Source organism: Notamacropus eugenii, chromosome 1 (assembly GCF_028372415.1).
Source record: "Notamacropus eugenii isolate mMacEug1 chromosome 1, mMacEug1.pri_v2, whole genome shotgun sequence".
Taxonomy (NCBI): domain Eukaryota; kingdom Metazoa; phylum Chordata; class Mammalia; order Diprotodontia; family Macropodidae; genus Notamacropus; species Notamacropus eugenii.
In genome coordinates, this window is record NC_092872.1 from 754,644,571 (window position 1) to 754,671,577 (window position 27,007).

General features: G+C 50.2%; 1 protein-coding gene across 1 annotated transcript in view; it reads right to left on the minus strand.

Moving 5' to 3' along the window:
- The window catches only part of NBAS (NBAS subunit of NRZ tethering complex), a 280,935-nt gene that overhangs the window by 168,158 nt on the left and 85,770 nt on the right, over window positions 1-27,007 (minus strand). The window contains exons 22-28 of the mRNA XM_072642657.1: window positions 16,041-16,124; window positions 14,213-14,366; window positions 12,526-12,711; window positions 10,609-10,782; window positions 6,249-6,382; window positions 4,774-4,836; window positions 3,460-3,582 (exon numbers count right to left, since the gene is read on the minus strand). Of these exons, the coding sequence (XP_072498758.1) occupies window positions 3,460-3,582; window positions 4,774-4,836; window positions 6,249-6,382; window positions 10,609-10,782; window positions 12,526-12,711; window positions 14,213-14,366; window positions 16,041-16,124 (918 nt within the window). The remainder of the gene's footprint in view (window positions 1-3,459; window positions 3,583-4,773; window positions 4,837-6,248; window positions 6,383-10,608; window positions 10,783-12,525; window positions 12,712-14,212; window positions 14,367-16,040; window positions 16,125-27,007) is intronic.

A 27,007-nucleotide genomic window follows, 5' to 3' on the forward strand; every position in this document is an offset into this window, starting at 1 on the left:
AAATGAAAACCTGATAAGCATTTACTGAAAAGTTTCTAATGCTTTCAGCCGGTTTTCTCACAAAATCAGGTCATTTCCTTCATGACTCAAAAAAATAAGGAGTTTTCAGAAAAGGTCCAGAATCCAGTCTGATACGAGTCTCTGTGAAACTCTCCTGAGGAGGAAACATAGGAAACACAGTCTACTTCATGACCCCCACAGATGCCAATAGTTTGGCTCTAGGCGAAGTTAATTCAGAGCTGTAAGGAAAATCTCTACAGATTGACCACATAGTAGTGGCCACAACCACAGGGCACCAGGCCCACACCACCACAACAGATCACACTTTCAGCAACACAGCGCCTCCCAACAGCTGCTACCCAAATGGGCCCATTCTCAAAGACTAAAGACCTCTCACTACCTTTACCCTCTGTACTCTTGTGACCCTGAATCTGAGAGGACCGAAAACCAACCTCCTCTCCAGCCTCCTCTGTCTGTCTCTTGTCCCCAGTTATCTCAGCCTCACAGCCGAAGACCCACTCCAGATGGGGAGATGTCCAGTCATCTCCTGGCTCCCATTGGATGGCCCTGCACTCCCAGGATTGGTGGTACCTTCTCTCAGACCCAACCCAGCTTCCAGGGGTCCCATCCCCGTGTCCACCTCTGACCTCTATCACCATCACTCAGTAACCACTGCCATCACTTGACCCAACAGATTCTGGCTGCTGTTATCTACCTTTATCCAACCACAATCTCCCATCCTTCCATGTCTCCCACATGCCTCTGTTCACCAGGACACTTCATCTTCCTCCTGCTCATTCCCAGGCCACCATCCTGGACAGGCTACACTCTCTCCTCCTTTCCCAACCTGGATCACTTAGTGACTCTTTCACTCCCATAGAGCTCCCTGGTCCTCTCACCTCACACTGTCAGCTTTCTTTACTTACACACACATGCACACAGGCATGCACACACCTATGTACATGCACACATACATACATACACACATGCTCAATGCTTTATCTCCAGTCACCAGGCCTTTGTCATGACTGTCACCCAGTCCCAAAGGCAATCCTTCAACAATTCTTTCTCCAGGAACTACCTGTTCCCCTGACAACACAAGGGCCCCCTTCTTAATGGAGCCTTCCTGGTACCTGCTCAGCAGGGAGCCCAGCCCTGATGATTTGGTATCTGCTGTGTCTACTCTGTCTCCTGCTAGAATGAACGGTCCTTTCTCTCGCTAGTCCTTAGCACAGATCACCTCCCATCTACCCTGAAACACTGCAGATTCAACTCTCTCTCTACAGTGTGCTCCTCGGGAAAGGACCACAGTGGCTTTTACCTTCTGTGTCTTCCTCATGCTCAGAGTGGGGAGGCTCTTCATCAAGGCCTATTCGCAGACCCACAAGCACACAGTCAGTGCCTCATAAATGCCCATTTGTTGGTTGGTTGAATGAACTGCAGAAGGTTCCTTTCCCACCTTTCCTAGTTCACTAACAGTCTTTTCATAGCTTTCTTTCCTCCAGGCTCTAACCTGCTAAACACACCCCAGAAATGGGCCTATAAATGAAGTTCCTCTCCTTACTTGCATAAGCATTTCCATGAATGTTTCCTAGGTATTTTCTGGGGATGGACAGTGCTACCCATCACCTTTGTGGAGACATACCAAGAGCCCGCTGAGGTAGGAGAAGGCTGCCTCTGCCAGACAGGCCCCAGGACGGAGAGGACATGGCTAGGATATGGCTCTTGGGAACAGTCCCCTCTAGGGGGCTCACTCTGCCAACTCTGTGGTCCTGCCCTGATAGTCAAGCCCACCATGGAAGCCTAAGCCAGCTCCCCCAAGGGTTAGGGTTCTGAGGTCTAGTCCTGCTCTGTCCAGGCACTCATGAGAAGGGCACAGAAGCTGAAGAGCTGCTTGCCAGCACGACCAGAGGCTGCTTTTATTCTCTCAGTACAGGAGGGAAAATCGACAAGCTCATTTTGACCTTTTGGGTGCGGCCACTGGATTGGATTTATTCTGGACTGGGGTAATGAGGACAAAATGTCTGAGGAGCATGGGTTAAGTGCCCATTAAAAATATGACTGACACAACTTCCTAAAGATTGACTGACATATTCTCTACTAATGGCACAAAGGAATTATCACCATGTGCATAGTAACAAGGCGCAGCAAGCAATAGACACAACACACGTGATCTGAGTCCTGCCCTGCCCTTATCCAAGACCACAGAGATAGGGAAAAGGGAAGACAGCTACAGAAAACACAGCCACACAAAACGGCAAACAAGTCCCAGGAGGCAGAACACGGAGAGCCCTCCATGAGAAGCCCTTCCTGCACCCAGTGCCTCCCCCACCTCCATTACTGTGGGTCTCCTCAGGTGGAACATTAGCTCCTCGAGGGCAGGCCCTTGTCGATGCTGTCTGTGCACTCCCAGCATCTAACATGGCTCCTGGCACACAAAAATAGCTTAGTCAGACAGAAGGAACAGAGGAGCTGTCCAGGGTAAGAAAGAGGAAGAGCAGGACATGGCCAGGCCTGGGGAAGTCTACCTTCTCTGACACACAGTGAGACACCAAGGAGGTCCTTTCCCAGGCTCAGAGCCAGGTTGTTCTTGTGAGAGTGGAGAAGGGGCTATGACATGGAATCTGTTATCAGACATACAGAAGGAGACCCCGTCCCAAGAACAGTCTGACCCTGTGGCTCTCCTTTGGGTCAGGGTCAGAGGAAGCAGAACCTATGCCCAGTGTCTCGAGTAACTCCCTTTCACTTTGGGAGAGCCGCTTCCTCAGTTTTCCCATCTATCAAATAGGGTCATACCCCTGCCCCACTCCCCTCTCCAAGGCTGTTGTGAAGATCAAATTAGAAAATGTGCATGAAACCTGCCTCTGAACACGTACAAACACACCTGTACATGTACACATATGAACATGGGGGGAAGGTCACTAAGTGAGGTCAGTTTTTGTTTGGTTTCATGAGACAAAAAGAATCATGAGCCTCTCTCACAGCAGAAAGTAGTCAGGGAAGATTTGCATACTTAATGAAACAAGAGAACTGGAAAAACAAACAAGAAAGGATAAGAAAAAGAAGGAGCACAGGGTGCATTTGGGCCAGGAGGAGGGATGAGACCTGCCCCACCCTAGCTCAGCTGGACCCTTCTCCTGCATGAGGGGGTCACAGGAAGCAGAGCAAATCAGAGTTGGAAGAGACTTCAGGGTGGGGGCCATCTACGCCAACAAACGCCCTTTGTTTAACCTTTATTACAACGGAAGGCTCACCGAATCCTGGGAGGGAGAAGGGACACTCGGAAATGAATATGACATATAAACAAAAGGCATCAAAAAACTAAAAAAAAAAGTGAAAAGTCAAGCCCATTAATGATGTCTTTCAGATGCCATGAGCAAGTTGGGCCCTGCAAAACAGCTTCCAGCAGAAGACATGCCCCAAAACCTGCTGATACCATGGGCTGACATGGTTACTCACTTCCGTCCAGTGTGCCTGGTCAATCTGATCATCAGTTTTCGGGCCTCCTCTGCATCCACCTGGGTGTTTTTTACAAACGAAATGGGTTTCTGCAGCCCATGCTTCTCCAGGAGCTCGGACACACTGCAGACAAGACAACAACAGGGTAGTGAAGGGTGGGCACAGGCCACAGCACCTGCTCATTACATACAACATACCACATTCAAGTAGCTACCAAAGGGAAGAGGAAACATGGCCCCCTGAACACCCTAGTTGGACTCCTCAAGACAGAGGCGAACACACAAGCCTTCAACCTCTGTTACCACAGGTTTCCACAACACCTCCACTGATTAGCTATCATCCTAATACCCCAAAAATGTTCCACCCTAATTGTAGCCTCCCCCAAAACACAACAAAACAAAGTCACATTTGTGTTTGTCCACAGGACCCATGATCTTTGCTCCACAGTGTGCAGAGTGTGCAGTCCCTCTCCCAACCTAGGTCAGGTCTAGGTTTTCTTCCATCCATCTCCCTCTGGCAGAATCTAGAGCACTGTTCTGGGCAATGGAGGATCCCAGCTCACATTTACCAAGTGCAACTGCCCATTCCCAGCCCACCCCCGCTAACCCAACCCTCCTCATTAACTGTCCAAAGTATGACCTAGAGCCAGGTTATTTTTAAAGGGCCCTCTTCTATTAAGCTGGTCCATAGTGCCATGCTCCAAAGTTATACCATGGAAAGAAAATGACCACAAGTCACCTCTCAACAGCATGAAAAGGAAATAAAGAAGCAGCTTTCATGCCAGAGTCAGGCCTCACTAGGTCAGGCTGGCCTGACATGGGGAAAAGGAAGGATGGGGAATGGGAGATGGGGGTCAGAGGAAGATGTGGGAGGGGGATATCTGCCAGAGCAAAGACTCTGAAAGAAGGCTATCTGTAAAGGACCCTGCCAGTGCTGGGAATATCCTGCTATGGAAGGTTAGGCAGCCTCTAGTCTACATGAAGAACATGGATTTTTGTTTAAAAACATCACCAGAAAGGTATGTCCCAGGATCCCTGCAAAGGTTCCCTCATCCCAGTCTCCTAAATACCCTTCTGCCCTGTAATGTTCTTGGCTCATCAGTTGCAGGAATTCCCATTAAACCTGCTTCTTACAGTGGACAGGCCAGGACAATGGGAGGTGAATAAATACAAGTTGCTAAAAGTGATGAAAATAAGGATGGCAGCTGGCAGTTCATTCACACAACCATGAGTAATTGCTAGCAGAGACAGAAGTCTGAGTAGGCCTTGCAGATAAGTGGGCAACTGGGCCGCCCAAGGCTGAGGGTGTTCTTACCTGAGGATCTGCTCCAGCTGGTCCACCCTATCATGAAGAGCAGACGTCACCGCGGTTTTAGGACTACAGGATTAAAGGAAAAGGGAAGTAAAAGTGAGCCCCCTCCTGGATCTTGTGCCGAGAGACATTTGGCATGAAATACAAGATCCAGTGAAAGTGAGAAAAGCCAGACAGGCCAGAGCCAGCACACACAAAGGCCATTCCACTGTCCGTGGTGCTGAACTCTAGGCTGGCTGCTAGGACACTTAGGCAGCATGTTTGGTCTCCCAGGCCCCAGGCTACCTTGTGGAATCCCCATCTTCCTTCAAGACTCATCTTGGGCACCAAGGAAAACTACATGAAAACCACCTCTGACTGCAAGTGCCCCTCCCCACAAACTATTCATTTTGTGTTCATTTTGTGCACAGTCTCTATGTCCTTGTACATATATACGCATAGAATATAAACTCTGTATTACAACACACACATATTATACATTACATATCACACACACACATGTTGTCTCCTGCAGAACCTAAGCTCCGTGAAGATAGAAATTACTTCACTTTTCTCTCTCTAGCCTCAGCCCTTCGCCTTGTTCCTGTTGGTACACAATACTACACACTCAAAACATCCTGAGGGAAGAGGACTCTGAAACGGGTCAGATGCCCAGAGGCCTTTCAGATGAGTCCCACCCTGGGTCTCTAGGGCACCTGAGGCACAGTCCTGCATAAATGACTAAAGAAACCCTGAAGATCTTCACTGAATTCCTGCAGCCTCAGGGTTCTAGGATCCTGCTAATTTCAAGGTTTCAAGGTCAGCTCCCCCAAAAAGAATGACTTTTCTTAGCCTGGGCAACATAGAGAAGCCCCAACCTTAGCAAAAATTCCCTCGTTAATGGAGAATCATGAATACATGGGTGCAGCCAGAGAATCTTCCACAGAGAAAGGAAAACGTCATTCATGTAAGGGGATAAGGATGCCAAGGAAAGGGGTCAGTGGGTGAAGGAAGCCCCAAAACACCCCACCCAAGAGGAAGTGGCCACTGTGTGGAAGCTGCCATCTGGAGCTCATCTTGGCAGATCAGATATAATGGCAACAGCATCTGGATTTGGAACACATCTCGAAAGTCATATGATCTCACAACCTTTCCTTACAGATGAGGAAACTGAGGCCTACAGAGGGGAAGGGATCTGCCAACATTACTCAAAACAAAATCCAGGTTCCTTGATGCAGGGTCCAGGGGTCTCTCTGTTCTACCTCAGTAGCCAACCAGCATTAGTAAATGGCAGGGTTCTACTTACCGAAATCCAACTATCTGACTTAGGGGGTGATGCTGGCCTGAGCCTCATAAAGGAGATTCAAGCTTTAACTGCAACAATTCAGTAGCAGTATTCCTGTATTCCTGTACGGTTAAGTGCCAGACTGACCCCATTCACACATTACTGCATAAAAATATCCAATCGGAAGGGCAGGTGATCCCATGAGAAGCCTTACCCATAACCTCTCTGAGGAAGGCATTCCAAAATATCATAGCAACAAGAGAGCTGGTCATCCCGTTCACAACTATAGATGCACTCCAGGGCGATCTCCATCAGCTGATCCTGGTCCGGGATGATTCTCTGCTGAAGCTGGTGAAAACAAAGCATGCTGGGCTCAACACAAGAGCATCTGTCAATAGATTTACCATCAGCTTGCTGCGGGGAAAAGCACTGTCCACAGACTCTGAACAAGGACCATTAATCAGCTTTAAAAACCAATCTGGTAATTTTTTTTTTTTTTTGCTTACAGACTTTTGAGGTCTTTAATAATTCTAAATGAAATCTTGTTTTAATTACAGAACCAGTCAGAGAAACTAATTTCTAACCTCTGTGCTTTGCATCTGCAGAAAACAGACTGTCCAATTTATGACCCACTGAGGATGAATTGGATCCGGGTAACCAAAAGGCATTAAGATGGCAATTCATTAAAAGCAATGCTTCCAACCCTAAAGCCATCTTTTATGTGATTCAATTAGAAATATATATATAGCCCATAATTTCTAAAATTACATCAGCATATGTTATAAACCTATTGTTTTTCCATTATTGTTTATAAATCATTCATTTAAACATACAGTCCAGGATGGAAGAATTCAATTTGAAAAAAATTCGGGAACATGGTTCAACATGGTATTAAAAGAGGCCTTGCCCAGAGCAGTGTAGGCACACAGACCACCCTGGAGGCTGAGAAAAACAGCTGCGCTGGGCCACTCTCGGCAAAGACGCAAAAGCATCAACGCCCAATCATGAATCTTGAAGGCATTCTGACAACTGCTAAATGAGAAAACACATACATAAAACATTTCTCCATTCAGATTTATTATTTGTGACACTGCACAGGAGGTTTGGAGCTGTTTTCCTAAAACCTTTTACCTAAAGGAAAGGCCAAAGAAATCTACTGGGCCACTCCAAACTACCTTTGGTTTTTTCGTCTGTTTGTATGTTTTCCCACAAAAAGAAACAACCACACCAATGATGAGGAAAAGAAAATAACAAAGAGACTTCACTGGCTAAAAATACCCAGAATGGGGAGAGGAAAAGGCTTCTATGGGAGGGTGCCAGGCGTGGCCCACATGGTTTGTGAGGGATTGCCAGGTGCAATCGTCACAGCAGAGGGATGGCTACGTAGATGAGATGGGGAGACCACGGAGCACCAAAGCTGTTGTCATGGTTGGTCAAATCAGGAACATCATTTGTAAACACCTTATATCATCACGGAATTGAGTGGGGAAAGAGGCATCTGAGATCCTTGAGTCTCCCTCCCTCACTTAAGGGATGGCACAACTGAAGCCCTGCAGGTTAGATGCCCACAGGTCCCCCATGAAAGAGAAGCACTGGCAGGACTCAAGGCTCCACCCTCGTAGTCCAATCCCAAGGTTCGTACCCTCCCCCATGCTGCCATAGCTGGTGACACCCAAGCACAGGGAATCAGACAGAGAGGCATCCAAAGACATAGCTCAATTATGGGAAAGGGGCCATGAAGGACAGAGGAGGAAGAACTAGGAGGATGGGTGGAAGAGCCCAAGGCCAGCAATGGCAGTGAGAGACACGTCTGTAAGGGTAGAAGAAAGGGGGAAAGACTGGTGGTCAGAAGCCAGGCCTGCCACATCTTTGCTCTCCTTGCCACGAGCGCCCAGTCTCACTTCCTCAATACATAACCAGCTTCATCTCCATCCAGCTCAACATGATCATTCATTTGCCCCAGCTACATGAGAACATGACCAGGTGGCCACTGGGGAACGGCCTGCCCTCACAACCACTTCCTTAACCAGGCATCTGAAGCTCATCACCATCCAATACCTCGCCATCTCTCCAAACTACATTACGACCACAGAGTAACTAGTTCAACTTTTCATCTAACACATGAGTAAACTGAGGCCCAGGGAAGATAAGCAACTTGCCCAAGGTCACGTAACTATTAAACTATTACATATCCAAATCAGGACGTGAAGAAGGGTCTTTGAGCAACACCAACACTACTGGACAAGAAAGCCCTTCCCAAGCATGTTTCCTCTCTGCCTCCCCTCTACCCAAAATGTCTTCTTCACTTCCCCTTCCACGCTACCTGCCAAAAAGCCACCATGCTTCTGGGTCTCCCTCTGACGACACTCGCCAACGATTCCCACCAACAGAGGGCGGGCTCTCCATGATTTCCCTCGTACATCCTGTGGTGTTTATCACACTCCATCTCTCTAAGAGCGGGCTATGCCCAGGGTTCTGAGCCGTACTTGTGTCTCTTCCTTCACTCTGAGATGTCTTCAATAACCACTGCACTGTCACACAGCTCCCATAGCTTCACACTCAGCCTGGGGTTCTCCTGATTCCCATTTCACATCACCGACCACTTGCTGGCCATTTCCAACCATGCTCTGCTCCCATCCAGGCACACCCAGGCCTCTGCCTAACTCCCCAGTTTTGGTCACTGACACTACTAGCCTCTCAGTCACCCAGCTGGTGGCAGGCTCAGCATTCCCTAGAGGAAGTGTTCTCTCCCTCACCCCTCCAGGTTTTGAATCTGCTCAAGGTGTGACCCCATCTCTAACATCTATCCGGTTTGCTCCACTTTGGGAGAGACTTTCCAGAAGTACAGACTGGACCATGCTATCCCTCCGATTAACAACGTTTGGTGGCTCCTCAATGTCTCCAGATAAAAGAGAAGGACGGACCTGGGACCCAGAGAGCCTCACAAGTTGCCACCAGGGCTGCCATTCCCATCCTTCCAGTGCACCTCACTCTCCTCCCTCGAACCTTCTACGTTCTAGTCAAAGTGACCCAGATGTGGCATACTGTGTCCCCTCTCAGAGCCTCTGCAAAGGCTGGGTCTCCTGGCCAGAAGGCCCTCTCATGGGCGAAGAGGGATGATAAGTCCTGTTTTGGACATGCTGAGCTTAAGATACCCACAGGCTAGCCAAGTGGAATTACCCAGACAAGATGAGCTCCAGAGAGAGACCTGGGCTGGAGGTTGAAGTCTAGGGGATACAACTGATCATATTGTCCAGTAAGATAGCACGGAAGGAGTCAAAAGGCTCCTGGGCAGAGCCCCAGGACCCCCACTGGGAGCAGAGTCACATATCCAGGAGAAATACGACGTTGGACTCAGTCCCAGGGTTTGTGGGGGGCTCCTTTCTGCTCATGGGCCAAAAGTGGTTGGAAATGGGAAGATGAGCCACTCTCTGCTGTGGAAAACAGAGGAAGTGGAGCAGTAACAGAGGCTAAAGGCAGACAACAAGTGCAGAAGCAGCAACAGCGGAAGCCAGGACAAACAGTGACTGGCCCATGGTCACACAGCCAGGAAGGACCCACAGACAAAGACTTCCCATGCTGGGCCTTTGTGCAACCTCCAGCCTTCTCCCACCACACTCCCCACTCTACCCTGTACCCTGGTCTGAGCTCCCCTGCAGGATTATGAAGAGGACTGCTCAACACACCCAGGGTAGGCAAGGGGATCTGTGACTGATCTGTCTAGAAATGACAACTCTTTCTACTTCCTAAATCAACTGAACTCATTCAACACTTATTAAGCGGCAGCCCCAAGGATGGTCCTGAGGGGTGGCCCTGCCCTCTAGCACAAGACAGCTGAAGGGATACTGAAAAGAAACAGTGAGGGGGCAGGATGGAAGCACGAAGCTGACCCTGGAGCACGTCAAGGCATCTGTGGGCGAGGAGGGGCCGGAGGCGGACATACCCCGGGGGCAGCCTGTGCCAGGGCATGGGTCGGGCTGGCTGGGAAGGGGGAAGCAAGAAAGCAACCACCACTTCAAAAAAGACCCGGCCGGGCTGCCCCTCCCTCCTGGCCACCACCTCCTCGCCCATGTCTGCTCCACTCTAGCCCATGCCCCTCCAAGGGCTGCTTTTCCCACTAGGACACAAAATCCCCAAACGCATGGCCTGGGCAACTTGCTCTTGTCTGCACGGTCTTGCTCAGCACACACTAAGCACTTACTCTATGTTCTATCCTCCCACCTGCAGAAAGGAGAGGGAGCTCTGAGGCCATCAGGAATCAGCTAAGGTTGACAATACTGTCACCACCTCCTCTGATCCTCCAGGGAGTGACAGCGTCCAGCCTGGGCTCAGGAGTGGTGGGCAATGGAGGGGACGGGATTATTAGGAAGGGGCAGCCTGGGCCCGGACCGAAGCACAGCAGGAGTGAGGAGAAGACAGTCACACACAAGGCAAGCTTCATGGACAAGACCGAATGTGTCAGAGTAGTGGTCATCTGAGATAAGTTTCCACAGAAAAGTCATACTCTGTGACCCTACAAAGACCACATGGTGACCCTGACCTCCCCAGAAAGAACTGCGAGCCTGGCTACTTACATCAGGTTTGGAATGCTGGAATATCTTCAAGGGGAGCCTGAGGTCCCCCATGGCCAAAGTCACCAAATACTCTCTGAGCAGCTGGCTGGCCGCACCCGGGGACTGCTTCTCCCACCGATGCAGGAGGGGGATCATCCACTGGTAGGCGTTGGTCACGTACTTTTCCTCTGAACACTACAAGTACAATTCGACAACCCCCATGACCAAAACCGTCCTCCCATCCCAGCAGCCCCTGGGTGCCACCAGCTGGACTGGGAGCTCTCCACCATCTCATGGGAGAAATGCAGAAAGGGGGTGAAAACAAGCCCATCCCACCTCCACCAAAGTCAGCAGGAGACACTGCTGGCACAGCCCCATCACACAGCCACAGCTCTGACCTCCAACTAGCAACGGGGCCGCTATGGGAACCAGCGAAGGGACCTTCCATTGTGCGTGACTCTACTCCAGCTGGGTGGGAGCTGTGCAGATGGTGCACAGAGGGAGAGGAAGCTTGGACAGCATGTGGCATGCTTGGCGGCTACAAGGGATGAAGAACGTAGGTTTGCTCCATGTTCCCAGGAAGGCAGTGAGCTGAGGACCTCCAAGGTTTGGTGTCTGGGGCTGCCAAGAGGGTTTCATCTCTTGTCTGGGCTGATGGGGAGCTAAGGCTGGAGAGCATGGGTTTCAGTTCACCCTTTCCTCTAAGAACAACTATTCTTCTCTTCAGAGAAGAATCCCCAAAGACTGGAAAGTGAGCGGAAATACTCAAGCTGTCTAGAGTCACAGAAGGGTGCTACTTTCTAAGATCAAAAAGGAGTCAGTACCAGGTAAGAATCCTCTCACCAAAGAGGTGCCTGAGAGAGGCCCCACCATGGCCAAGGCTAGATATGCTGCCTGCCAGGGTCGCCATAACTTCAGGGGGCAGTGAACTGAGCTAAAGGGCTCTGGACAAACAGGTCCCTGACATCCCCGGCAGATGGGGGGTCTGGAGGGTGGCTGCAAGTCCCCAAGAGTATACTGGCACAGCTAAAGAATGAGAAGTCAGAGAAGCCAGTGGCAATGGGGGGTGGTCGTCAGACGATGCTAGGCTCACCCATCAATTAAAGGAGGAGGCACAAATCCCATGACCTCTGGGAAAAGCTAAGGAGGAAGGAGCACGGCCCCACTTCCTCACCTTCCCAGGTCCTGTGCAGCAGTTGAGGAGGCAGGCAGAAAAAGGGGCAGGGCAGGGAATGCCCTGGGGAGATTCAGCAAAGTCCCAGGTCAGAAGGGTCCCCGCTAACACCTAGCCCAGAGAACTCCACTGCCCAAAGGGAAACAAGTGAGGATGGGGAGGAGCTGTTTGGTTTCTAGACTGTTGTGCTCACACATCAATGGCCCCTGAAATAGTACCCTCTGCCCTAGAGGCTGAGTGACCCTGAGCTGCCCGATGGGTATCCTTCAAGGCACCAAGTCTCTAAATGTCTGTGGGCCCTGAATTGCCCCTGTGGAGCACCTCCTCGTGAGTATAGGGACATTCCTGAGCATAACCAAGCAGGAGGGCTTGTGCTGGCCTCATGGGGCTGGCCTCCTGGGGCTCGCCTCATGGGGCTCTCCAAGGCCCCTTCACAGTTAGGCCTCAGAGGCCACACCTGCCTCTCTGAGAACGCGAGCAGCAGGAGTAAGCTCTTACACATTCCACTTTTCCTATGGGTAGGGACTGATTTCAGAGATCCCTGGATCCTGTGAGCCCGGGTGGGATTCTTAGAGGATATCGACAAGGAGGAAATAACACCGTGAGGAGAGAATGCTCACCACGGGAGAGCTGCTGGCTCTCGGTCAGAGATGTAGATACAAGCACCCGTCTTACGGGCTATGTGGGCAGTCAATGTCAGGGGGCCTGGGGGCAGAGGAGGTGGCTGTGGAGCAGCTCTGGGGGCAAGGAGAAAGGGAACCTACACTGTCCATCAAGAGCCGCAGCTGGTCAATAGGCTTCATCTGCTGGAGATCCTTCAAAGTCAGGGTGAGGTCACAACCAGCTTCGTACACTAATGTCTCCAGGGTGACCAGATCGTCACAGAGGCGCAGCAAACCAGGAATATTCCTCTCCATCCCAAGGCGGATGAGGGACAGGGCACAGTCCACCTGCATCCGAGAACAAAGAGGAGAGACTCTCAGCACAGTGCCATCCCAGAAGCCTTTGCCAGGCCTGGCCTCACCCAGAATCTCACAACAAATCCACCCATCCAGTCATGCAGCAATCTCTGTTAGGGCCCAGATCAGGTATTCTCAGGGATCTTCTACAAACCTAGTCCTTCCCCCACACCTATACAAGGCAGCCCACCTCCGAGAATCAATGACATTCTGGGGGCGTTAAATGAGGCATGTTGTGGTGAAACTTATACCTCATCCCTCCCCCGTCCCACAAAAAATATCCTCCATGGTTAACAGAGCTGCCACATTTTCCTGAACCAACCAAAAGAAATTGGCCAGAGGCATCTATAGACACCACACCCACGACATCCCCCAAAATGACGTACCCGTCGCCTATAACTGCAGGAAAGAAAGGTGTCCCCAACCCTTGAAACAGAAGAGGATTACCGAGCTGGAAGGGGGTACTCCCCAACTCCGGAGCCAGACTTGCCATCTCTGGCCACTTTGCTCATCCACAAACCAGAGGGGCACAACTGTCCCATATCTCACCACCCTGTGTTTTACACCCCTCTCCAGGGCCCCAGGGAGGCCACCTCCATCAGTCCAAAGTCACCCACTTCACATGTCCTTTATGCTTTGGAGTACTGGAGCACAGTATCCACAGTCAGAGACCTGGTTTCAAATCCCAGTGCCCTGGACAAGTGCCCTTCTGTCGCTCGGCCTCAGCATCCTTCCCTATAAAGTAGCCTTCACCAGAGGACCTCAATGTCCCTTCTACACCAGGCTGCCAGATGACAGCCCACACCAGTGCCAGGCTCCATTTGGGGGATGAGAGAGGAGCACTAAGGGTCTCCATCAGCTTACTCCACCAGGCTGGTCAGCCCAGGCAGTCAGACTCTATGCCTGAGTCTGGCCAGCACGAACATCCAATGTCCCTGTCCACTGTACCCCCATTCCCCCATCTTTCTGGAGGTCACTAGGGCTCAGCAAGTCAAGCCAGCTCCCAGTGCACAGAGCCCGTAGTAGGGGACAAGATGCGCCCTGCACCTCCCTCAAACAGGGACAGATTCCAGGAAGCAAGCAGAATGACCTGAGTCACATAAATCCACCCAGGTCTTGGAGCTAAAGGTTCAGACTAAAGGAAACCATGCCCAAAGTGCTTGGGAGACCCATGCAGCACTCGCACCCGGTGCTTCTACCTCATGTTAGGAGTGAGAAAGTATCTTCTGGGCAAAATTTCATTTAACCCTCACAACAAAGGAAGTATTCTTATGCCACATTACAGATAAGGAAGTTGAGAGGCCTGAATACAAGGCAAGGAAAGCTCTGGGAGATGCTATTTCTAACAGCAAAGTCCACTTTGATATGAAGCCCCGATGGCAGGAGGGTCCCTTCCTCTACTTCAGGGGCCCCCAGACAGCCCAAGGAGAAGCCCTGAACCCTCCGCACGCCCACATAGGCAAGCCAAGAGTCTGCCCTGAGCCAACTTCACCTGCCGGGCATAGTGCTCAATGTCCTCTCCTCGAGCACAGTACCAGTCGGTCACCAGATCAATGGAAAGATGGGAGGTCCGGTACTTTAATAATTCAGGCTGGTCTTCGTACAAGAATCCACCTTCATCTTGGAGAATTGGCTCCACCACCATTCTGAGAAGTCAAATAGAAACATGGGAAGACAGAGTCCAACATAAAGCAGGTATCTGACCTTCTCAAGCTGCTCTACTGGATCTTAGCCCAGACTCCTCACCTCTAAAATGAGCACAGTGCACCCCTTTCTTCGCAGGGCTGGAGGCCAATAGGCTTGCAAAGAGGAAAGCAGGAAAAGTAAAAGATGAGAGTCTCTACAACCATGCCCTGTGTAGGACTTAGCCCATGTCATGCCCTCAAAAAAGGTCAGTGGACTTGCTAAATTAAAGCATGTTTTAATCACAAAACAGCAACACTTATGGGGCAATTCCATTTTTGAAAAGTTCCTTATCTACCATTTGGCATCTGGGCATCCTAATTGTATCCTGGGCCATCTCCAATCATCCTGATGAATATCCGGTCACTGGATGCAGATGGCTCAGGAAAAGAAAGTGAGGCTGGTGACCTTGCACAGCCCTCTCTCACTCAAAACAAAGTCAAGGGCAAGTCATGTCATCATTTCTCTAATGTCATGGTCTTCTTCGAAAATGAAGGACAAACACAACCTGGGCCTCCTAACTACCCTGTGAAATGGATACGAGAGGTATCAATTCCCTTCCACAGATGGGGAAACTGAGGCTCAGAGCAGAAGTGACCTGCCTGGAGAGTTCAAAGAGCATTTATTTCCTGGGGCACCTTGAAATGAGTCTGGCTCCAAAGTCAACAATCCCAAATCAGAAGAACAAATGCACCAAGTGAGGAGATGCAGCCACAAAGTGAAGAAAAGGAGAAGGGTCCATGGCCTAATGGGCTCTCTCTGATAACAAGGGATGCTCCTTGTCCCTCTTGGCCTCACAGCAGGGAGCCCGGAGTGCTGGGGGAAAGCTGCTGGCTTTCTGTGGCCAGTAGGGTCTAGAAGTCCAGGACAAAGTCCTTGCTGCCCAGGAAAGTGGGCCCCCAGTGGGTGGGGCTCACCCAAGCCCCCAAGAAAGTCTGTGCACAAAAGCTGGACCCTGCCCTGCCAAGAGTGCTGGAGAAGGGGATCCCTTTCAGGTGCAGTGCCTCAGCCATTTATCTAGATCTGGCTCTGTGTCAGTGGACCTAGAACCACAGAGGTTACCTCAATGAATAAGACTGGGATGGAACAGCTCTCTGAAGAGGCGGCAACCCCTGGCTGAGTCCAGCATGGGCCCAGGTGACCTTTCCTGCTTACAACTCAGACCTAAAGAGCTCGGGCCCTCTGAAATGAGATCCCTCTCAACGCGACATCCAGACCAGGGGGAGCCTAAAGCATGGTTGGCCTGAAGACGTTCTCCTGGGCATTCATTGTGACTTTCACTGGGAAGCAAGGATCCCCCACTCTGCACTCGCCTATCTGATTAAAGAGAAGGAAAGATGGGGAGCGGGAATACCTTAAAGGACCAGGCACTTAGGAAGGCACCCCCAGAACCACAGCTGGGGAACAGACTCTCAGCACATGCCAAGTTCTCAAGTTCTCTGGGCATGTTCTCAGAGGGTCACTGGGCTGAAAACTGCCTGTAGTAAGCAGGAGGTTAATGATGGAGAAACCCGTCCTGCCAATACATGAGCAGGACAGCCTCAACTCCTTGGGGAGCAGGGCCTGGAAGCTCCTCCCACGAGGCTGACCTGGGGCTGGGCCTCCCTCTCCCACATCGGGCCTCAGCCCAGACTTACCTGCATGCCGACTCCTCACACCAATCCTTATCCCGATGCTTCTGCTCATTCCACGGAAGGATGGTCAAGGAGCCAGCAGCAAAACTTTAAAATACGTGTTGGAAGAGAAGGATTCAGGCTGTGAAAAGCTTTGAAGTGGACTTCGTTTTTTTAATGGCTACTGTGAAAGTCCAGAACAACACTAACAATAACTTAAAATGACACATCACCCTAAGATTTACAAAGCACCTGACATGTACGAACTCATTTTACCTTCCTAGCAACCCTGAGAAGGCACAGCAATCACTATTCCTGCCTCATAGACCAGGAAACGGGCCCAGGGTCACACAGCCAGCAAGTGTCTGACCCAGGACTCGATCCCAGGTCCTCCTGACTCCAAATCCTGCTGTTATGCCAGTCACAAAGATCTCTCGAGTGGAAGCCCAAAGCGGGCGTACAGAGGGCTCCCGTGGAAGGCAGGATTCGAGTGACCCTTGAAGAAGGCGCAGGAAACCAAGCGGGGGCAGTGAGGAAGAGAGGGGGCCCAGGCCTGGGGGCAGGGAAAGGGCACAGCTGGGAAATGGAACATCGTATACAAAGCCTGGCAAGAGGGCCAATGTAGCCAGATCAGAGGACATGAAGGGACGTAAGGGATACAAAGACTGGAAAAACGGGAAGGGGCCAGGAGGGAAAGGGATTCCAATGCCAAACAGACCATTCTGAACTTGATCTTGGGGGTACTAGGGAGCCACAGGAGGTTGCAGAAGAGGTGCTGGAAGGCACTATTAGAACTACCACACCTTGGGAAAATCCAGCAGCTGAGATCCCTGACAGCCTGGTTTCCAACCTTATCAGTCACCAAAACAATTCTCTCCCAAGTTACCAATGACCTCTTAACTTCCAACACTAATGGCCTTTTCTCCCCCTCTCTGCAGCCTCTGACACCGTGAACCAACCACCCTCTTCTCCTGGACAGTCTCTTCTCTCTGGTCTTTCAGGTCACTGCTCTCTCCAGTTCCCCTCTTACCTAGCTGACCACTCCTCAGTTTCTTTTGTGGGATCTTAAACACAACACATCCAAAATGGAATCCATTCTTTTCCTCTCAAACCTTTCCCTCTTCCCTACTTTCCCCACTACTGCTAGGGACGCCACCACACCCCAGGCTCACAGTCTGTGCACCACCTTCCCCATACCCCCCAGTTGTTTCCAGGGCTGGCCTAATTCACCTCGGCAGTATCTCTCAAGTACCCCACTTCTCTCCTCTGATGCTGCCAGCCTTCGGTGCAGATCCCTGGACTATGGCAGCAGTTGCTGGGGGGGGAGGGGAGGGGGCTCTGCTTGGCCCAGATGTCTCCCCAATCTCCTCAGCCACCAAAGAGACTTTCCTAAAGCTCAGGTCTGACCACATCACCCCCAAATATAAAATCCTCTGCTTGGCCTTCAAGGTTCTACCCCATACGTTGCCAGGATTCCTGTACCTGACAACTCCCTCTCCCACCCATGTTCTCTATGGCTGATGAGCTAGAACTCCTCCTCTGCCAAGCAAAGGTGTCAGAGAAGAGAATCCCTATGGCTGCTTCCAGAATGAAATTCTGGGATCCCATGACTTCTTTGAAAGGGAAAACAAACTAGATAAGTATGAAAAACTAGACAAAATGGCCGCGTTCCGAGAGGCTACAAAAGTAGATGTATTACTTCCATTCCCAAAGATGTTTTCATCATTTTTATCCTCCTTTCCTCTTCATTGCTTCACGTGCCACTCCAATTATCAGCTGCGCTCAAGCCTTCAGTGAGCTGAATCTGCTTTAGAAAAGACATGTTGCCTTCAGAGGCGCAATACAGCCCACAAGGAGCATCCCCTGACAATCCAGGGCTCCATCAAAGGAAGCTGTTGTTATAATGGATAGAGGATGTGATGGCTTTTCCATGGGCTGGGCTGTACAACCCCAGAAATGGGTCATGTTTTGGGTCAAAGGACTGAGGCACACAGGCTCTGCTAGACATTAATGATGGCGGGCGGACCTTGGAGGAGCCAGCACCAAATTTATAAAGTGCCACAGACAAAGTCAGGCTAATACAGACAAGGCTAATATTTCCTCCCAGAGTCCAGATGGCTTCCACCAAGTTAGAGGTAGCCCCTGCCTGTGGCTGCCAAGACAATAAGTTTCTCCAAGTGTAGATGCCAGAAGGTCAACAGCCTTGTTTTAGCCACAACTCATGAAACTCAGGTCCCTGCTAATGTTGAGAGAGGTTTCAGTCTGTATCCATGTAGTTCAAAAAGCAGCACTGAAGATGAGCGATGACTTAGAAGACATCCAGATTGTGGTGACTGCCACATGATGGTGATGACCATGGATTCCCAAAGACTAGACCTCAGTCACATCTGTCCCACAAGGGCAGAAAGACTTCAGTGCACTGAAGAGGCTGATACCTGTCTGGTAGCCTCACTAAGGCCATGGAGGACTCCTAGAGACTAAGCCAGGGCCAGCTGGCCATCACAGCAGAAGGAAGGGTCTAGTCAAGGAGACCACAGATGCCTCGCCCACCCTGATGGACTGAAGAACTTTTAAAACCCCAAGCAGAACACTGGCCCACTTAACCTAATACAGAAGAAAGGGTATTTGACCAGCTCAGTTGTTAATAGGAACATTAATCAAAAAGTCATTGCTGCATTGACAAGGTGAAGCATGAAGGCTGCAAAAGCTCAAAGAACAAAGCATTTCCTCGCCCAGCATGCAGGATGCTCCATTTATGGCAAAAGATATTACACTGAGTATAAGGTTTAAGCTGTAACTACTAAGTAACATTTGCATGCGAGTGCTTATTTTATTTCCTTTTTCTATTTTTTCCTTTTACTCCAACAAGGGTTATTGAATCCAACTGTACTTATTGTTAGCGTAAAAACCATGGTATGTGGTAAAATGAAACCATCTTTTTTTTTTTTGGTAAATAATGGTTTCTTTTGCTTCATCTGGGCATCCTTTCTTTTAGAGCTGTGTTCATTGTTTTATCCTCAATAAGCCCACTCGACTGATGTGGGTAAAGGGGAACATTCTTCTGTCAGAAGGAGGGGAACAAAGGCAAGCTGGATCATGGGCTGCATCTCTGGGGCCTCTCAGGCTGAAAACAAAGAATTTATTCTAAAGTATTTTTTCTTAGCTAAGTTGGCCCAAAGTTCCAAAGTTCCAGAATTAAATGTAGTTGTACAACTCACTGAAACAAAAAGCTTTGATAAAGAAATGACAAGGATCCAGTGAACTGATGCCTAAATACACACACACACACACACACACACACACACACACACACACACTCTATGATAAAATGCTAATACAGACTTGGAACTCACCAATAAACAATGCCAAACAGGAATTAAAAAGTTATCCAATGTGGGAAAAGAAATCAATAGAGTCCAACAGAATTCCCTTCCAAACACAAGAATGGCCCAGACTTTTGGACAATGGCAGACACAGAGGTAGAGAAGCTGAGCCTTGGCAGGGAGCCTTGACTTGGGCAGAAGAGTCAGCATTCCTCATGGCAGGAGGGAGCAGCAGAGCAGTGGGTAAAAAATGCTACCCAACCCTCTACCATCATATGACCTTTGTGAACTGAGGCCGTCCCCTCTTCCACCCTGAGATTTCACTGCCTCATCTGTGAAGACCATGAAGCACTGGTTACCCAAAGGCCAAGGAATGGCCCGGAGAGGGGTCTGCTCTGCCAGTTAAGAACTGATTGGACACACCTCCAAATCCAGTGATGCTAAGATTCCAAACCTAAGACCTACAATCTGCCCTTATGCTACAGAAAGAATGGTCTGTCACCAACAGAATGGTCTTCAATAAGAGGAAACCCGAGATCAGACTCAGTCAGAAATGACAATAGTCCAGGAGTCCGCTGCAAGCCCTTCCTAAGATAGCCGTAAACGAGGCGCTGAGCATGATTTACCAGTTTAACCTCAAACTCATCAAAGAAGAGTACACGTGACCCATGAAAGTGCTTCCCTCTCTTCTGACCATGAGGAGCGTCTCTCTCCACCTCGCCGGAGAGGATAACGATGAGGTCTTTGTTTGCCATTATTTATGACTGCCAGACCTTGACAAACCCTGCTTAGTCTACCAATTAAACATGACAAACCCATTCAGAGACCAAGTGAAGGGCGAAATTCTTGGCATTTGAATCCAGCAGCCAAGAGAGCACACATTCCCTACAAGCTCCTTTTGCTAAACCAAATATAATTAATAACTGAACAGGTAATCTTATTTACAAGGACAGGATGCTGGATCTATGGGTAAGGAGTTCAAATCTTGCCTGGGATACTCACTCTCCCTTAGAACCTCTTGTATCCCGTGTATACTATGAGAAAAACAAGAACTATAGCGACTACCCCACAAGGGCTGTTATGAGGCACAACTGAAACAATGCATCTAAAGGGCTTTGAAATTCATGATACCCAAAATAAGATGAAGAAAAAAGCTTTGAAAGACAGAGATTCAAAGCAGCCATGCCCAGGAGGTCAGAAGGAACCTCCATCTCCATGTCCATTTCAACTCCAATTCCCAATTCCCAAGAAATGGTTACTCAACCCTTGCTTGAAGAGGTCTATGAGGAAGAACCCTCAGAGTCTCCCTGAGGAGAGGCCAAAAGTAGAGAAAGAACTCCCCACTTACAGCAACCCTCAATCTGACTCACTGTAGCATCCCCTGCAGCCCACTCAAAGCCTGACTCTGTAAGGCGACACAGAGCAATAGGACCCTGTTCAGCATCTCTGTGCACCACAGAGAGGGGGTTATCATTCTGGGGACCTGAGCCAATCAAATCAGATTTGGAAACTTCCAATGGATCATGGAAAATACAATCAAGGATTTAAAGCAAAAATGTATCTCAAAAGTCACTCAGATCCACCCCATAAGTGTACAGATGAGGAAACAGACCAAAAGAGGCTCAGTGCCTTGTCCAAAGTCACAGTGGCAGTATTAAGTGGAGGGGATGAACTCTGGCCAGGGGGCCTCTAGCTCCAAACCTATCACTCTGTTCACAATACCGCACTTCCTCAAAGTCCAGGACAACACTTTCATCCTCTCAAACAGTCCGAGGAAGGATCCAAAGTCAATCTGATGCCAGCAGTCATCAACTCAGAGAAGGAGGCCAGGGCCACGGCCCAGAAGACATGGGTACCTGCTCTGCCTCGGCCCTGGGCGAGCGGGAGACTTGGGACAAGCTCAATCACCTGATGCAATTCTCTATCCTGCCTGCAAAGCAAGGGTGATGCCCCCTATATCCCCCTGCTGGGGTGAGGTGGATGGGAAGAGCCTGGGTACAAATCCTGCCCCTGACACTTACTCACTGGGTGTATGGCCATCCTCTGAGGGCTGTGATAAGCAATCACAAAGGCCTCTTGCAGAAGGTGGTGCTTGAGCTGAGCCTCAAGGCTCAGGTGAGAGATGACCAGAGAGAGCATTCCTGACCAATGCAGAGGAACAAACATGGGAATGGAGCGCCAGGTGGAAGGGACAAAAAAGTCCAGTTTGGCTAGAGGATGAGGGAGGGGTAAAAGGATTGGGACCAGGAAATGAGGGGCTCTAAAAGTCCTTGGTCCGGGAGGGCACCAGGAGGGCACCAGGAGCCAATGAAGCTGGCTTCATTGGAAGGTGACCCATAAGTACTCTCTAGGAAGATCCCTTGGGTGGCTGAGTGGAGGACAGACAAGAGCAAGGAGGCCTGCAGCAGGCAAACCCCCAGCAGCTCTGCAACAGTCCAGGGTGGCAGGGGATCCAGCAGGGCTGGGGCTGAGTGAATGGGGAGAAGGGGATGCAGAGGAGGGATGCTGTCAGGGAAGAAAACACAAGACCTGGAGACAGACAGGACACGTGGGGTGAGGAAGACTCCAGAATCAAGGATGACATCATGGATGGGAGCTTGAGTCACTAGAGAACAGTGGGGTCTTGGGTGGCAGGAGGGAAGAAGGTCATGGGCACATGACGATATCTCTGGGATAGTCAAGGAGGGCTGGAGCTCTGACAGAATGGGGCCAGATGAAGAGACATGGGGACCATCTGCCTCAGCATGATAGAGGGCTCCCCGTGGAAGAAGGGAGCAGAGAAGAAGGTTTACATTCACGTTGAGCCTGGGCTGCTGACTCTGGAACCTTCTCCACTGCCTTCCTCATGATAATCCTGTGAGTCAGAGCCAAAGGGCAAGCAGCCCTATTTTACAGAACCGGAAGTAGCCCCAAAGAAGTCACTGAATGATGAGCCTGATGTAAGGCAAAGAACATGGGATTTCTAGCTAGAAGCCCGCGTTCAAATCCCACTCTGCTACCTAGTGGGTGGCTCTTCCCTGGACCTCAGGGACATCCTCTCTGTTCCCTTCCAGCGTCCAGGGCTAGTGTCAGTCACTCAGTCGGGTCCCAGGCAGAAGCCTGGGCCCTGAATCCAGTGTCCTGCCTCAGAGCAGCCCTATTTAGGAGGCTGCTACCAGCATAGCCACAGTGAGGAGAGCCCGGGCCCAGAACAAAGTCAGAGACTGCCGGAAGGCTGACATCTGCTGAATGGGCCAGGAATTCCATTTTCCTGCTGCTGCTATACACAGAACCCACACCTTCCTGTGTTCCTTGCTGAGCCCAAGAAAGGGAATACCCTGAGATTCCGTTCGCAAAAAAGGAATTTGATTTTTTGTAATATAATTTGCCTCATTATAAAAACAAAGTCTGAACAGTCTATATCAGAAACTGGGAACGTTATGGAACCAGCCTATTTGTATGTTAATTGAATAGAGTGTGAGAAAGGGATTCGTGGGTATTACAGATGCATATTTACATATTAATGAAATCTTGACTAGAAAGAAACACAGCCAAAAGAAATCACATGGGAAATTTCCCAGAGGTAATTCAACCATTAAGGAGAGCTGTTTTAATCTCCTTAAAGATCATATGTGCTCAATTTCCAGGTCAGAATGTTTTCAAACATCCTATAAGAATGTTGGAAAGAAAATTAATCCCCTCTGTCGAATCTCCAAATAAGGAGAGCATCACTTGGCACTGCGGCCGGAGCGGGCACACCCAGGAGTCTCAGGGGCCTGTGGGCACAACACAAAGGCTCGGCCTGCAGAGTCAAGTCAGGCTTCGGGGAATGGGAAGGAGATCCAGGACCAGCCGGCCTGCTCCAGACTAGAAGGTGGCGGGGGTTTTTTAATCATCAAAAGGGAATCAATTCCTTTAATTTTAAAAACGTGTTTTGTTAATCACTTTCCTCCCCACCAAAAACACAGACATACAAATCAGCTGCTCCTTCTTTATTCACTATAGCAAGTCACCTCTCTCATATATCAAGCAGCAAAACCGTGGCTTGACAGGACAAAGGACGAATGACATGGTTCCAGGAGGACACCCCAAGGTGTGGCAGCTTGCCTTAGCCCCTGCAAACCCTCAAGCTCCCCCTGGCTTTCAGGGGAAGTCAGGGTACAGAGAGCCAACGGAGAGCCGGGCAATGTCACCACATGGTCCAGGCCAGACTCTGATGCAGGCTGGGCAGCGGCTGAGAAAACAAAAGTTTCCCCCATGCTTCCAGCCCCTAACAGGGGAAATGGAGCCCGGAGCTGGGTCTACAGGCCTGGGCTCCCCACCCTCCACCCCACATCAAACTTCGCTCAATCCTCCAAGGGTCCGTGGCCTCTACAGGACTGGTCAGCACCTCCCCAACTGAAGCAGGCTGTAATTCCTCTATACCCTGAGCCCGCAGTCTTAAGAACAGCCAGGACCAAAACATGAATCACCCCATGACCCCCTTCACAAATGAATCTGTCTGCTCTGAGCAAGGCAACAGGCATCTCGGCCTTTGTCATCGGTCCCCACTGGCTGCTCTACCGCACTTGAGGATCTGACCATCCTACAAGATGAAACCAGTTCTGTACTCAGCCCTGCTCAGATCACTCACCGCCCGTGAGGCTGCCCAACACATCCACACAAACACTCCCTGGTACCCTCCACCCCCAACTCCCTCACTCTCTTTTTCTGTATTGCTTCCCCCATCAAACTGGGAGCGCACTGAAGGAAGGGACCTCCTCTGGCCTTTCTTTGCATTCCTAGCACTGAGCACAGAGCCTGGCACACAGTAAGCACTTAGTCAGTGTGTTCTGACTCTAATGCCACTACAGGCCCACACTCAAAGTCTTTCCAGTTTCACAGGAACAGGCAGCATGTGCAGGCCATGAGCAGAGCCCCTGGAACTCCAGGTCGGGAGGAGCATGGGAAATGCGCAGGAAACCCAGTTTCAAATGCTATTGCTGAAGTATCTTCTGATAAGAAATAGAAGGGGTTCTGGGTCAGCACATCTTCTCGATTACAGCCAACACCCTCATCACCCTGAGGACCATGTCACATCCCAGATTTTATTCATATAACTGAATTTTAAAGGCAAAATGTCACTGTCTCCTGACTCTCCTGAGGAGGCGAGTGGCAGCCCCTGCTCATCGTGCCTCATCAGCTGTTCTCAGCCTGTGGCTCCATTTCAAAGGCCAAATTCTATTGGAATCCAAAGGGTCTGCAGGCCTGGCTCCAGAGACATTCAGAAGAGGAGGGAAATGGAAAAAATGAAAGGACAAAGAGGGACTGACCCTGACCCCAAATGAGAAATCGCTGCTCCCATGGGGGGCTGATGCCCACACCTACAACAATCACCACCACTGGTCATTTGGCAGGAGAGGGAGAAATACGGTTGGCACCTAAATGTAACCCCACTAAGCAGCTGGTGCCGCCAGCCCCAAAGTCACCCTCGGTTCAGGCTGTGCATATTTATTTATGTTATGGGCGGGCTGTCTCTGTTAGAGTAGATGTGCTGTAAGGGCAGGGGCGGTTCTACATCTGTTTCTGCATCCTCAGCACCTACCCACAGTTAGGTCCTTTATCAGTAACTGATCCACCAGAAGCATACAATGACCATCCTCATCCTCCATTACACTTTTCCTCCCAGGCTCGCCAGGGGGACCCCTGGCCAACCTCATCCAGCCCGGGTTTCAAGGCCTCCAGAGGCAGTCTGCTTCACCCTTTTCTCAAACCCAAATCAATATAAGCAGGTGCTCCAAGCGTGGACAGGTTCTCCAACCCCAAGCCCAACCAGTCCTCTGTGCCTCCTCCCCGCACCGTTCAGGGACCTTCGTCCCTTTGGTGGAACCCGTGAGCTCTCTCTTCTGCTCTTCTCCAGGCTAAAGAGCCCCGAGCCTTCACTGCATGCTGAGAGGCCAATGGCTGGGAACCCCATGGGATACACACCCTTATAGCCACATCTCTGCTCTCCATCATGACCCAGCTCCCTTCAGTCTCAAACTGTCCTCTCCAAAATCATGCACCGTCTCCTCGCTGGTGAGCCCAGTACCTTGTGTGGGATCCTCACCCTTCTGTAAGAAACCCTCCCTCCTGGTTTTCCCTCCTCTCCATCTGCCTGATAACCCTCCGTCTCCCTACCTGCGTGAGCACATTCTCCCAGCTAAGAACCAGGGGTGGCCATGGGGACTCGAGGATCAGTCCTGGGCCCTCTTCCTTCTCTCAACTACCTTGCTGGAGGATCTCAGCAAGCCACAGGGGTTCAAAGATCACCCTGGGGCAGATGACTCAGAAATCTAGTCACCCCAGTCCTAATCTGTGCTCGGTCTCCAATCCTACAGAACCAAGATGTTCCAGAAATACCTCTGAGGAAACAGTTCTGGTCCCAGCCAGCAGGGTCCCTACACTAGTGGTCGGCCTGGGTTCTGCTCACCTCCTCCGCCGTCAAGCTTTTGCTTCTTCCCATAAAAGCAGCCCGTGTCTCCATGCCCTCTGCCCCTCTCACCAGACACATTCACCTCTTTCCTCCCCAAAGCCTCTTCCAAGAGCCAGGTCACTTCCTACTCCAAACCTTCCCTAGCTCCCTGTGGTCTCTCAGAAAAAAACACAAAATCCCCCGAGTGACCCTGGCTCGCCACCACAGTCTGGCTCCATTTCCCATGGCTGCCCCCATGACAAGCTCCCCTCTCCCCACACCACTGAGCCTTCTCCAGTCAGACCTTGGCCCATACAGTTCCCCATGCCTGATGTGCCCTCCCCTTTGCTCGCACTCAAATCTCAGCTCCCTGTTCAGGCAGCACTGGCTCAGAGAGCAGGCCTGCCTCAGCCCAGCAGAGTACTGAGAAGGCTTACACATGCCATCGTCTGAGCAGGGAGATGAGCCCTAAGTCAGACTCTGGGCTGGCAGCTTCCAAGGGGAAATAATGACTCATCAATGATTAAAAAGCCGTTCCTCTCACACCTCCCATCCCACCCCACCCAAGCAGAAGGCAAGAGCTCACTGCCTGTCTAGGGACATGCATGTACACGCATGCACACTTACATACATGATACACATTCTCACACATGTGCATCACATGCATTGTACATATATACCTTTATACCGCGCGTTCACACACTTGTACACATGTATACGATCACAAATTCACACACAAAAACAATACACTCAAACAACATACACAGAGAAACCACATTTACACACACATACACATAGAGATGCACACACACCCACATACACACATATGCAAACAAAAAACACAAACACACTCCCACATACAGACCACATTCATACTCACACACATACACGTACAGGTACACGCCCTCATACACAGAGATACACACATGCACACAGGCACATACATACTCACACTCATGCACATGCACTTACATGCACACACATACATGCTCATACGTATGCACATAAATACAGACTCACAACACATGTGGACATACACAAATGATACCGACACACATACACGTGGATACAAATACACTCATACACAGAAACACACGGACATACATACTCTGGCATTTGCACACATGCACTTACATGCACACACAAGCATGCACACAATACATGCTCACATATACACAAAGACTCACATAACACATGTGGACATATACACAAAACACACACACACACACACACACACACACACACACACACAGCCC